Genomic DNA, 12914 nt, shown 5'->3' with positions numbered 1-12914 from the left:
GAGGCCCCAGCGCAGTGGAGATGGAAAACTTCGACAAAGCTATAGCCACAGTAAGCGGTCTTCAGGTGGGTACCTACCACTTCCGTTTAACAGTGAAAGACCAGCAGGGATTGAGCAGCACAACCACCCTCACCGTGGCCGTGAAGAAGGGTGAGTCAGGGCAGAGGGTGGGTGGAACCGCTGGTAGAGGGGGCTGGGCGCCTTCTACTTCTCAGTCTCACAGACCCTTCAGTTCAGTTCAGTCGCTCAGTCATGTCCGACTCTTTGCAACCCCATGAATCGCAGCACGCCAGGCCTCCCTGTCCATCACCAACTCCCGGAGTTCACTCAGACTCACGTCCATCGAGTCAGTGATGCCATCCAGCCATCTCATCCTCTGTCATCCCCTTCTCCTCCTGCCCCCAATCCCTCCCAGCATCAGAGTTTTTTCCAATGAGTCAACTCTTCACATGAGGTGGCAAAGGACCAGAGTTTCAGCTTTAGCATCAGTCCTTCCAATGAACACCCAGGACTGATCTCCTTTAGAATGGACAGGTTGGATCTCCTTGCAGTCCAAGGGACTCTCAAGAGTCTTCTCCAACACCACAGTTCAAAAGCATCAATTCTTTGGCGCTCAGCTTTCTTCACAGTCCAACTCTCACATCCATACATGACCACTGGGATAACCATAGCCTTGACTAGATGGAACTTTGTTGGCAAAGTAACATCTCTGCTTTTGAATATGCTATCTAGGTTGGTCATAACTTTCCTTCCAAGGAGTAAGTGTCTTTTAATTTCATGGCTGCAATCACCATCTGCATTGATTTTGGAGCCCCCCAAAATAAAGTCTGACACTGTTTCTCCACTGTTTTCCCATCTATTTCCCCATCTATTTCCCATGAAGTGATGGGACCAGATGCCATGATCTTCGTTTTCTGAATGTTGAGCTTTAAGCCAACTTTTTCACTCTCCCCTTTCACTTTCATCAAGAGGCTTTTTTAGTTCCTCTTCACTTTCTGCCATAAGGGTGGTGTCATCTGCATATCTGAGGTTATTGATATTTCTCCTGGCAATATTGATTCGAGCTTGTGCTTCTTCCAGCCCAGCATTTCTCATGATGTACTCCGCATAGAAGTTAAATAAGCAGGGTGACAATATGCAGCCTTGACGTACTCCTTTTCCTATTTGGAACCAGTCTGTTGTTCCATGTCACAAACCCTTAGCCACATGGTTATCCAGAAATGCTGGTGTTTGCTTATTGGTTCATAGCAGATGCTGAACTCTGCTTGGCCAAACAAAGGTCATTCCTCTTCTCTCCACATAAGCTGTTTTCCCGCCTCCCTCTGTGAGGACATAGCCTTCTCTTTTGTTTGTGGAGTGCACCTTTTGATGGCTTCACTCTTCTTCTGTCACTGCTGGCAGCTACCGCCCTGAGTCCCAGTGACCACATGGTGCTTTCTCTCTTCCTTGGAAATCTAAGTGCAGAGATGGTTTCAAGCTCCATGAAACCATGAATATGAAATGTGTCGTCCAGTCTTACACCATCTTGCTTTAGGTACTTGTCTCTTTGACTTTTCCATTTGACCGTGAGTGGTTGAAGACCTTTATTGTAGGTATTTGTCTCCTCCATGTGGCACAGTGCTGGACTCACAGCAAATCATAAATGTTGGCTACTTCAGTAAATGAGTGAATGAATGAATGATTATGATGCATTGAAGCTCAGAAATGTAAAACAGCATGGCTGGATCAGAAAATCCAGTTGGATATTAGGGACCAGCAAGAGTGTCAGAACACTGGGGAAGGTAGCCGAGCCCCAGGCTCAGCCATAAAGGACTGTGTGTGTTGTGTTGTGCTGAGTAGTTTGGACTTTATCTATTGCGCATTTGGGAGAGAATGAAGCAATTTTCTAAGCACAGTGGCATCAATTTGAGTTTTTTTCCAGATGTTTTATTGTGTAGGTTTTCAACTACATATAAGAGTAGAGAGAATAGCCCTAATGGACCATCATACACTCATCACCCAGCTTCAACAGTTAGCAACATTTTCCCCTTCTTATTTCATCTATCAGTTCACATTTTCTTTGATCCTGGTCGAAGCATTTTGAGGCAAAACCTAGCATCATGCCATTTTTACCTGAAAGATTTGGATTTTTAAAAAGATAATGCTTGTGGAGAAGTGGAGTGGACAAAATGGCAAACTAAAAATAGCACCAATTGGCTCTCTTCCAGTCTCTGGCCTCTTTTTTGAGGACGAAAGTGGCCAGTGACCAGTGGGATGTTAATTAATCCTTTGGGTCAATATTTGACTGTCCTCACCCATTTTCTATTGACTGATTTATTGAATCCCAGAATCCCATCTAAACAACCCCATCTGCCTCATAGCATCTTCTTTATATCAGAAATGGCTCTTACATTGTTCCTTATATTTGATACCCAGTCAGAACAATGGGGTCTAATTATTTCTGACTCAAGTTCTTTATTGTATTTACACAATCAAAATTTGGCATGACTAGAAACATAAATATTTCTGTGGCCAGATAGCATGGACCAGTATAGAATGATCCAGAGCATATTTTAAACCAAAATGTTTTCATTTTCCAGATCCCAAATGTAAATAAGATCATGGTTTCCCTTTTCAAAAAGGGAAAAACTGTAATGATGATAGAAAACTGTCCAATATATTGGCTTCCAAATTATAAGTAGCTGAGTGCAAAGGGATCTTAAAGAAAGTCTTTAGTTTATCTTATGGGTATTTTGGGCAAGAGATGATGCTTTCTGGGTATTTTAAATCTACTTATCTGCAAGATGGAATAGTCATGGATATTTTATGACACACTTATCACAAGTATTTTAAATCAATTTCTTTGCTTTCATTTCTGCTGTATTTGACTTAGAAAATAATAGTCCTCCCAGAGCCCAGGCTGGTGGCAGACATGTTCTTGTGCTTCCCAATAACTCCATTACTTTGGATGGTTCAAGGTCTACTGATGACCAAGGAATTGTGTCCTATCTGTGGATCCGGGACGGCCAGAGTCCAGCAGCTGGAGTGAGTACTTGAAGAGAATTGCCCCTGGACCAGTAATCATTACGTCTATGTTAGTTTGCTAGGGCTGCTTAGCAAAATACCACAGGAGGGGTAGCTTCAACAACAGATATTTATATTCTCCCAGTTTTGGAGACTGGAAGATCCAAGATCAAGGTGGTAGATGACTGGTTCCAACTGCCTTGTTGCGTCTTCACATGGGAGCAGGGCTGGAGAGGGAGAGGAAGTAGGGGAGAGAGAGGGGAGAGACAGGGCTCTCGGGTGTCTCTTCTTACAAGGACGCTAATCCTATGGATCAGGACCCCACCTTTATGACCTCAGTTCAGTTCAGTCGCTCAGTTGTGTCTGACTCTTCACGACCCCATGGACTGCAGCATGCCAAGCTTCCCTGTCCATCACCAACTCCTGGAGCTTGCTCAAACTCATGTCCATCGAGTCAGTGATGTTATCCAACCATCTCATCCTCCGTCTTCCCCATTTCCTCCTTATGACCTCATTTAACCTTAATTACTTCATAATAGACCTTATCTCAAATAGAGTCACATTGGTTAGGACTTCAACCTTTGAGGGGACACAGTTAACTCCATTTCTGTGTCTCTTATGATCTCATCTCCCTTGCCGTGCCCCCCTAAGATGTTTATGATTCTAGGTTTCCTCTGACAGCTGGGTGCAGGAAGCTGCTATTCAATTTAAATAAATCTGAAGTCCTTTCTGACTTTTTCCCCACCCAGACTTTGATAGAGTCAGAAACCGTAGCCTGGAATCTTCTCACGGGACTCATTCTGCTCCTCAGCTTTCCTATTATTCCTATTTTGATCCATGTGGATTCTTTCCTTTTCCTCAGCATTGTACCAGATAGGTCACTAGATCCAGGATTGCCATTCCCATTGCATAAGAAAATCAGATGCAGAGATGGAAAGTGACTTGGCCAAAGTTGATTAACTCATCTTTAACCAACCAGATAGGCTTAGGTTTTTTGTTCCTAGCAGGCATTTTTCCACATTACCCTGCCTTTTTGGCTATAAATGTAGGTACATCTTCTATTCCTGCTGTTGCTAAGAAGTTGAAAGATGAAAATTTACTCTTGGAGATGTACCGAGGGAGTGGTCCTGGGGAAAGAACTGAAAGTGCTTTATAATTTCCAAAGTAACTCTGGAATGAATACTGTTCAGCCAGATGATGGACTGGCTTCTAAATGTAATTATAACAGCTCCCTGATCAGAGCACTTGTTACCGTTAGTTACACCCTCTTCTGCTAGCAAGTTCAGGGCAGGGGTCTAGGAGATTCTTCTCAGACGTTTTCAGCAGAGATGTCTCTACTGAGGCTCTTGGGTCATTAGAGAAGGTGAACATTACGCACCACGAGGAATCCTATGCGCTGCAAAGCTGTCTTTGAAAATAAGACCCAGAAAACTCTTTAGAGAGAGTGCTTCACACTCCAGGTCTTTGCCCTAATTTCAGGAGTTTCTGCCTTTGCTGGGTAGAATTTGGTCATTCCTAGAGCCTTTGGGAGGAGAAGGCAATGGCACTCCACTTCAATACTCTTGCCTGACAAATCCCATGGACGGAGGAGCCTGGTAGGCTGCAGTCCATGGGGTTGCTAAGAGTCGGGCACAACTGAGCAACTTCACTTTCACTTTTCACTTTCATGCATTGAAGAAGGAAATGGCAACCCACTCCAGTGTTCTTGCCTGGAGAATCCCGGGGATGGGGGAGCCTGGTGGGGCTGCCGTCTATGGGATCGTGCAGAGTCGGACACGACTGAAACGACTTAGCAGCAGCAGCAGCAGAACCCTTGGGAAGCTCCTGTAACAAAGTCCTATCTGAGTCTTGTGTCTCCTGGTGCTTTAAAAGTGAAAGAGGGACTTTCCTGGTGGTTCAGTGGTTAAGACTCTCTTCTTCCAAAGCAGGGGATATGAGTTCCATCCCTAGTTGGGGAACTAAGATCCTACATGCTCTGAAGTGTGACCAAAATACAAAAATTTTTTAAAAACGCATAAAAATAGCAGTGGAAGAGACACCGAGGATTACCCAGACCTTCACTAACCTCCCCTCCCCACTTCCTCCTCAGCCTGTCCCTTAGAATCATGCATGTGTGACAAAGACAAGAGACTGAGGTTTGGGGTCCGCAGAGGCCCGGGTTGGGAGCTGAGTACGGACTGTGAACGTGTTATTTCTCAGGATGTCATCGACGGCTCTGACCACAGCTCGGCCCTGCAGCTCACCAACCTGGTGGAGGGCATCTACACTTTCCGCCTGCGAGTTGCTGATGGTCAGGGGGCCTCAGACACGGACACCGCCACAGTGGAAGTGCGGCCAGGTGCGCGTTGGGCTTCTGGGCCTGCGTTTGTGGGGCTGGCCTGTGAGCCGGGGTCAGGGGAGGGGGGTCTGCCTTTGGGGCTCTTTGCAGGTGGCACTGGAACCCAGTGTGGGAGGCCAAGCCCGCCTGTGGTTTTCTCTACACGTGGTCATCTATCCCCCAACAGATCCAGCCTCTAAACTCTTAGGGAGAACTGGGCCTGACAGCAAGACTCCTTGGTCACTTTGGTTTTCCTACCAGAAGACAAAGAGGTCTTTCAAAGACAAAAGACCTCGTGAGGTGGACATGAGGGCTTCACTGCTTGGGGCTCCAGAAGGGCAGCTCCAGTGAGGTGGCATACACCAAGCCCTGGCATGAACTGGGCTGGGCCCACAGCCCTCATAGACTGAATTCTCTTTCTGCATCAGGGGAGGTGTGTGAGGTCCCAGAATGTTAAGTGAGCCCCAAGGCTGACTAAGCACACCTGTCTATCATCTGGAGAAAAATTAGTAGACAGCGAGCTGATATAAAACAGGGAAGAAGTCCTCACAGACAGTGGCCTCTATGGCTTTTGGGAGAATTGACCTGAGCCGTAGAACCCAAGTGTAGAACCCAACACAGGGGTCACTTTAAAGCTCTGTGACTCTTGTGCAGGCCTTGCGCCTCCTGTTATCAAGCCTGGGGTTTTCAAGTGGAAACAAAGCCTGTGTCTTCTCGTTTCCCCAGACCCGAAGAAGGGCGGCCTGGTGGAGCTGATCCTGCAGGTTGGCGTTGGGCAGCTGACAGAGCAGCACAAGGACACCCTCGTGAGGCAGCTGGCGGCGCTGCTGAACGTGCTGGACTCGGACATCAGGGTTCAGAAGATTCAGGCCCACTCGGACCTCAGGTAGGAGCCGCACAGTCCAGCCTGATGGTGTTCGTCTCCTCTCTCGTTCTGTGTCTTTGCACACAACGTTTATCCCATTCATATTCTTTTTTTTTTTCCTCAAAGGGCAGCAGCAAGGGCATGATTATAGAGGTCCTTCCGGCAAGGCTCAGTAAATGTTTGCTGATTGAGAATGTTCTGACTGAAGGAGTTAGGGACCATCAGAGGGAGCTGGGTTTTAGTTCTGGTATCAACAGAGGGCATGCAAATGGTCTGGGGCATGCCCAGGGCATGTCTCATAGCCAGATTCCATTCGTGCCTCATGTTCATGGGGCTGAGACTTCTCCCACTCTGAGAGGACCTTGGATTAACACTTCCCTCATAGCTCAGTTGGTAAATCATCTGCCTGCAATGCAGGAGACCCGGGCTCGATTCCTGGGTCGGGAAGATCCCCTGGAGAAGGAAATGGCAACCCACTCCAGTGTTCTTGCCTGGAGAATCCCATGGACAGAGGAGCCTGGAAGGCTACAGTTCATGGGGTCCCAGAGTTGGACACGACTTAGTGACTAAATCACCAACCACCTCCTGAGGGTCTGGTTCAAACTCTGCATTGATTTCTTATAGGATTTATAATTTTAATTGAATTAAAAAAAACCTTTATACACCCAATTTGTGGTATGATTTTTATGGCAACATTTGGAGAGTAATATAGATTTGAATAGAAATTTCTCCAAAGATGATATACAGGTGGCTAATGAACACATGAAAAGAGGTTCAGCATCATTAGTTAGTAGGGAAATGCAAATCAGAATCACGTGGAGATACCACTTCATACCCACCAGGATGGCTTTAATCCAGAAGAGACTATAACAAATGTTGGCGAGTATATGGAGAAATTGGAACATCCATATGTTGCCAGTAGGAATGTGAAATGATGCAGCCACTGAGGGAAACACTTTCACAGCTTTTCAAAATGCTAAACATAGAATTACCATATGACTCAGTAATTCCACTCCTAGATATATACGCACGAGAAAGGATACATGTATGTCCTTACAAAATCCAGGACGTGGACATTCACAGTGGTGTTATTCATATGGCCCCAAAGTAGATACAGTCCAAATGTCATCGACTGATAAGTGGATAAATGATATCTATTCATACAATGGAGTAATGGTTGGCATTTCGAAGGAGGGGAATATACATGCTACAACTTGGGTGAACTGTGAACACATTATACAAAGTGGAAGAAGCCAGGCACAAAATGCCTCATACATATTTCACGTATATCAGAAGTCCAAAATAATCAAATCCACAGAGACTGAAAATAGATGAGTAGTTGGCAGGAACTGGAGTCCTGGGAATGGTTGCTGATGGGTGTGGAGTCTCTGTGATGATGGAAACGTTCTGGAAATGCACACCTTTGTGAATGTGCTAAAGGACACTGAGACACACGCTTACTTTAGAACAGTGACGTTTATCGTGAGTATATCATGTCTCAGCGAAAAGGTAAAAATGAAGATGCATCTGAAGGTTCTCATGCTGTGTGTGGTTGTGTCTGTTTGTACACATTGCTCTGGGGCCCCCCAGGTGCCTGCCAAAGCAGGAGATGTAAGAGATTCAGGTTCGATCCCTGGGTCAGGAAGATGCCCTGGAAGAGGGCATGGCAACCCACTCCAGTATTCTTGCCAGGAGAATCCCCATGGACAGAGGAGCCTGGCGGGCTACAGTTCATGGGGTAGTAGAGTCAGACATGACTGAGTGACTTAGCATGCATGCAGTCACACATTGCTCCATTTATCTGAAGATCTTCCCCTCATCAGTTGAATTCTGGGACCAAAGAGCCTTTATTTGTGACGAGAAGCTGATCAACTCCTTGGCCCCCAGGATACACTCGTGTCCTTGCCAGGCCATGGAGCTGTGGACACCTGCCTTCTCAGCAGGTCCCATGGCTGGAGTGGATATGTCACACCGGTCACTGGCTAACCATGTGACTGGCCTCTCTCTGTCTCCTCTGCAGCACCGTGATTGTGTTTTATGTACAGACTGGGCCACCTTTCAAGGTCCTCAAAGCTGCCGAAGTGGCCCGAAATCTACACAGGCGGCTCTCAGAGGAAAAGGCTGATTTCTTGCTTTTCAAAGTCTTGAGGATTGACACAGCAGGTATGCCCCCTATCAGAAATATCTTTATTTTTAGAGGTCAAGTAATGTAAATGTATAATTGTTGTATATTCAGAATTGGATTCCACTGGACTAGACATAAGGCTTCCCAGATGGCTCAGTGGTAAAGAATCTGCCTGGAATCCAGGAGGCCTGTGTTCAATCCCTGGGTTGAGAAGAGCCCCCTGGAGAAGGGAATGGCTACTCACTCTAGTATTCTTGCCTGGAGAATCCCATGGACAGAGGAGCCTGATGGGCTACAGCCCATGGGGTCCCAGAGTCGGAAATGACTAAGTGACTAACTCTAAACACTACGCAGTAGACATGCCATCCAATTAAACGCAATGGTAATATCACAGAAACATAAGTACCTACCCAGATTAAAGGAAAAGATTTCTTGGAGGAGGTGAAATATGATTTGGTTCCAATATGGCAGGACTATAGCCAGGTCTCATAGTCTTTTTTGAATTAAGTGGAAATAAAGTTCAGGATTTAATTATCTTTCTAATTTCTCCATGTCAACTCCTATGGGAATATTCTAAAAGAATCAGATTTGCTAATCAGGGCTTCATTTTGCTGGCACAGAAAGAAGACATATGGACAGCTTCACTTTAGCATCCAGGGATTTGTTTTGCATTTACTTCTTAAGTCGGTTTCTGCAACACACATTTGCCAACTGTGCTTTCTCTTTGAGGGAACCTGAAGAGAAACAAGTCATGGTTCGTTTTTAAAACTATAGTCTCACACCCTGGTCATTGTTGGAAATTTCAGACTTAAACAGTCAGAATGTTGTTAAAGACAGATAAGTATTAATGGCTGGAAAATTGATTGACCTGGGACATTGTGGCTTAGGTTGTGAATAGATGTTATGTAGATTATTGGGAATTTTGTTATTCTTTAGTTGCTAAGTCATGTCCAACTCTTTGCGACCCCGTGGACTGTAGCCCTCCAGGCTCTTGTCCTTGGGATTTCCCAGGCCTGAATATTGAAGTAGGCTGCCATTTCTTTCTCCAGTGGATCTTCCTGACCCAGAGATTGAACTGGTGTCTCCTGCATTGCAGGTGGATTCTTCACTGTTGAGCCATCGGGAAAAGTAAAAGTGTTAGTCATGCAGTCATGTCTGACTTTTTGGGATCCCATGGACTATAGCCCGCCAAGATCCTCTGTCCATGGGATTCTCCAGGCAAGAATACTGGAATGGGTAGTCATTCCCTTCTCCAGGGCATCTTCCCAACCCAGAAATCAAACCCAGGTCTCCTGCATTGCAGGTTGATCCTTTACCATCCGAGTCACCAGGGAAGCCCATTGGAAATTTAAGATAGCTTATAGTGCCTTCCAGTGGGACCTCTTTTCCTAACCACTTGCTTGCCACCTCTTCCTGGTACCAAATCCATTCACGTGTATGGATAGAAATGTAGTCTTTATCCCAGGTCTCTGTCCCCACCTTCCAAGGGACATGAATACCTTATTATGTTAAAAGGATCATTTCGGTAGACACTGGGGACTGTGATAATATTTGGATAGTAAAATTTAATTTGTCTCAGATGTGTCTCTAACCACAGTTGACTTTATTTGTAATGTGGAGTAAATTATTTTTAAGAACTTTTTTCTTGCTACAAAAGTAATCTTTGTTTATTGGAGGAAATTTGGAATACACAAGAAGACAAAAAACTAGAATAATCCTAGAACAATCCTCTAGATTCTAGAGTCTAGAATTCCCACCATTCGAAGATAACTTTTGTTAATAATTTGATGTTTTTCCTTCTAGTTCCCCCATCTCTAGACACATGTAATGCAATCAGGATAATTTAATACATATTTTTAAATCTGCTTTTTTAGCTTCAAACCATATTATGATCATTTTCTCAAATCTTTTAGAATTTATCCCTCAGTAAGATATTCGTGGTCACATAGTACTCCATCCTGAATGTGTTCCACAGTTTATACAACTAATTCTCTACTCGCAGACTGTCAGGTTGATTTTTAAATAATGGTACGTTGTTTTAAGCCTTCAAGTTTTTAGTCATTTGTTACAGCAGCAATTGGAAACCAATGAGGAGAGAGTATTCCCTGGTTGCTTAGACAGTAAAGAATCTGCCTGTAACACAGGAGACCTGAGTTCGATCCCTGGGTCAGGAAGATCCCCTGGAGAAGGAAATGGCAACCCATTCTAGTATTCTTGCCTAGAGAACCCCATGGACGGAGGCACCTGGTGGGCTACAGTCCATGGGGTCACAAAGAGTCAGACACGACTGAGCAACTGAGCATACACATACGCAATGTAGATAAATCTTTGTGCACATCCCCAATCATTTTCACTGGATAAATCATTAGAATTTATCATTCTTGGGCCAGAGGGTGCTGCATTTCCGCTACATGTTTAAGGCTTTTGTTTCACGGTGCAGGTGTTGACATGTTTCTGCCATTCACTTCCTGATGAGATTGTCAGTATGAGAGACCATCCCTGGACCACTGTCCATACAGTAAGAGGCACTTGACTCAACAAGGTGCCTCTCTTCAGGGTCTATGGAAGAAAAAGACACAGCTGAAGCCAGGGAGCCTCCTTTGCTCCATGATGACCTCTGCCTCACTCGCCTCCTTGCAGGATGCCTTCTGAAGTGTTCTGGCCATGGTCACTGTGACCCCATCACAAAGCGCTGTATTTGCTCCCAGCTGTGGATGGAGAACCTGATCCAGCGTTATATCCGGGATGGGGAAAGCAACTGTGGTGAGTCCTGGCGTGGTGGGTAGCTCCAGGTGAGGAGGCTTCAGACAAATCATTCTGAACTGTCAGAAAGACCTGCCTGACTGTACAGCTGTAAATTCAAACCCTTTTCTCACCCAAAGCCCATTGAACCAGCTCATGTGGTGATGGGTCAACCTATTCCCACAATTCACCTTGGGGGTGTGTTTAAGATTTTTCCTTAAAACTTCCTGCTGAGGAAATTCACCTCGGCAAAGCAGGTGTAGCTAACCATTGCTGAGAAGGTCGCTTTGGGCTACATGGACCCCATGTCCAGACTGTACCTGCCTTGGCTTGAACTGGGTGTGACCTTCTGGTGAAGTGGCCCCTGGTGTGGACCTGGCTGGAATCAGATGAGCAAGAATGTTGACCCACTCACCAGGCTGTCTGCCCAAGCAGGCTCCAAAGGAGCCACCATCTCAGCCAGCATCTGCCTGAGCCACCGCCTGTCTCTTCTGAGGAGGAAACTGTGTTTTAATGCCAGTCTGTTTCTAAGAGTCATTTTGTCTTCTTGGGGATGCAGATGGACATAATTGGCAGAAAAATTATGATGAGCTCCCTGCCAAATTATGTTCCTGTTTCTATTTCTTAAAAATTTGAAAATAACCAGCCCTTGAATCATTCCAAGTAGTGTTGTAACATTTAATGGAGTTAAACCTTGTGTCTTTGCTCCATTGGTTTCTCTCTCCCTGGGTTGTTGCAAAGCTTTTTCCACTGGATTTTTGTAAGGATGTGGAGGAAGTGAAGTGAAGATGAAATCGTTTCTGAATGACTGTTGGGCTCTGTGATAAGTATCTTCATGTCACAGGCAGCCATACAAATAAACACCTTATTTGCTTTATTGAAACCCAGACCAGAACCAGTTTTGAAGTTCTGTGTTTCTAGAATGAATGTTTTGGTGTGCCTTACCTGGGTGTTTAAGAAGCCTTCTTAATTGATGGGTTTATTTTTTTCAGTTTCTTCTGAACCAGTTGGACAAATGTAGGATGGTTTTAAGTTGTTCTTGATTTGTTAGTATTTTACCAGGCCCTGCAGCCATCCTGGTGAGGTGGTCGCAACACCACAGATGGCCTTTGCTTGTAAGGATTCAGAAATATTCATTGAGAGTTATTGAAATAAAGCTGTTTTGCAAAGGGTATGTAACATGTCCTCTCTGGCCTTCCTGTTTTTCAGAGTGGAGCGTATTCTATGTGACCATACTGGCGCTCGCCCTCATTGTGCTAACAGGGGGGTTAACGTGGCTTTGCATCTGCTGCTGTAAGAGGTACCTGGCATGCTTATGTATTTCTTTGAAAATAAAGATGCAACATTAAAGGTGATATGATAGGTTTAAGGGCTGTTGCTCGGGTTTGTGAAACTGCTCAACTTTTGACAATCCCTCTTTTTATGAAGACAGACTCGAGTTTAAAACCACATGATAATACATTCTCCCCCACAGGGCTTACGTGCCTACTAGTTAAGTGGAATAATACTAGAGGCAACTTTTTTTTCATTGCAGCTGTCATATTTTCTAGAAGATTCAATGCTTCTGTATCAAATCTAATCCTCTTTTCTACCAGTCTCACATCACGCTCACTAGAACACTACCTAAGTGGCCTAATCCACTCTCAGTAGAGAAAGGAGTGCTAGAATATACTGATCCAAACGGTAGGTTTTCATTAGTTTACATCTGTGAAGCAACAAATCTACCTGAATTCTTTTTCCTAAAAGCAAAACTTTAAGTGGTACCATCACCAAAGAGAAGTTTTGCTTTAGGTTTTTCCTTCTTCTTTTTTTTTTCCCCATGAAGCTCACTGCTAGGAGCCCCAGACTTACCTTATGATCCG

At 44.9% G+C, this 12914-nt stretch overlaps 1 protein-coding gene across 1 annotated transcript in view; it reads left to right on the top strand.

The window, feature by feature from the left end:
* Positions 1 to 12914, top strand: part of KIAA0319 (KIAA0319 ortholog) — a 72682-nt gene that overhangs the window by 56235 nt on the left and 3533 nt on the right. Inside the window, exons 14-20 of the mRNA XM_055570781.1 lie at positions 2 to 150; positions 2873 to 3024; positions 5203 to 5341; positions 6047 to 6206; positions 8206 to 8348; positions 10951 to 11073; positions 12262 to 12352. Coding sequence (XP_055426756.1) covers positions 2 to 150; positions 2873 to 3024; positions 5203 to 5341; positions 6047 to 6206; positions 8206 to 8348; positions 10951 to 11073; positions 12262 to 12352 — 957 coding nt within the window. The remainder of the gene's footprint in view (position 1; positions 151 to 2872; positions 3025 to 5202; positions 5342 to 6046; positions 6207 to 8205; positions 8349 to 10950; positions 11074 to 12261; positions 12353 to 12914) is intronic.

This window comes from Bubalus kerabau, chromosome 3, assembly GCF_029407905.1.
Source record: "Bubalus kerabau isolate K-KA32 ecotype Philippines breed swamp buffalo chromosome 3, PCC_UOA_SB_1v2, whole genome shotgun sequence".
Taxonomy (NCBI): Eukaryota; Metazoa; Chordata; class Mammalia; order Artiodactyla; family Bovidae; genus Bubalus; species Bubalus kerabau.
Note: the sequence above shows the minus strand (reverse complement) of the source record. Positions and strands in the feature narration are given on the sequence as shown.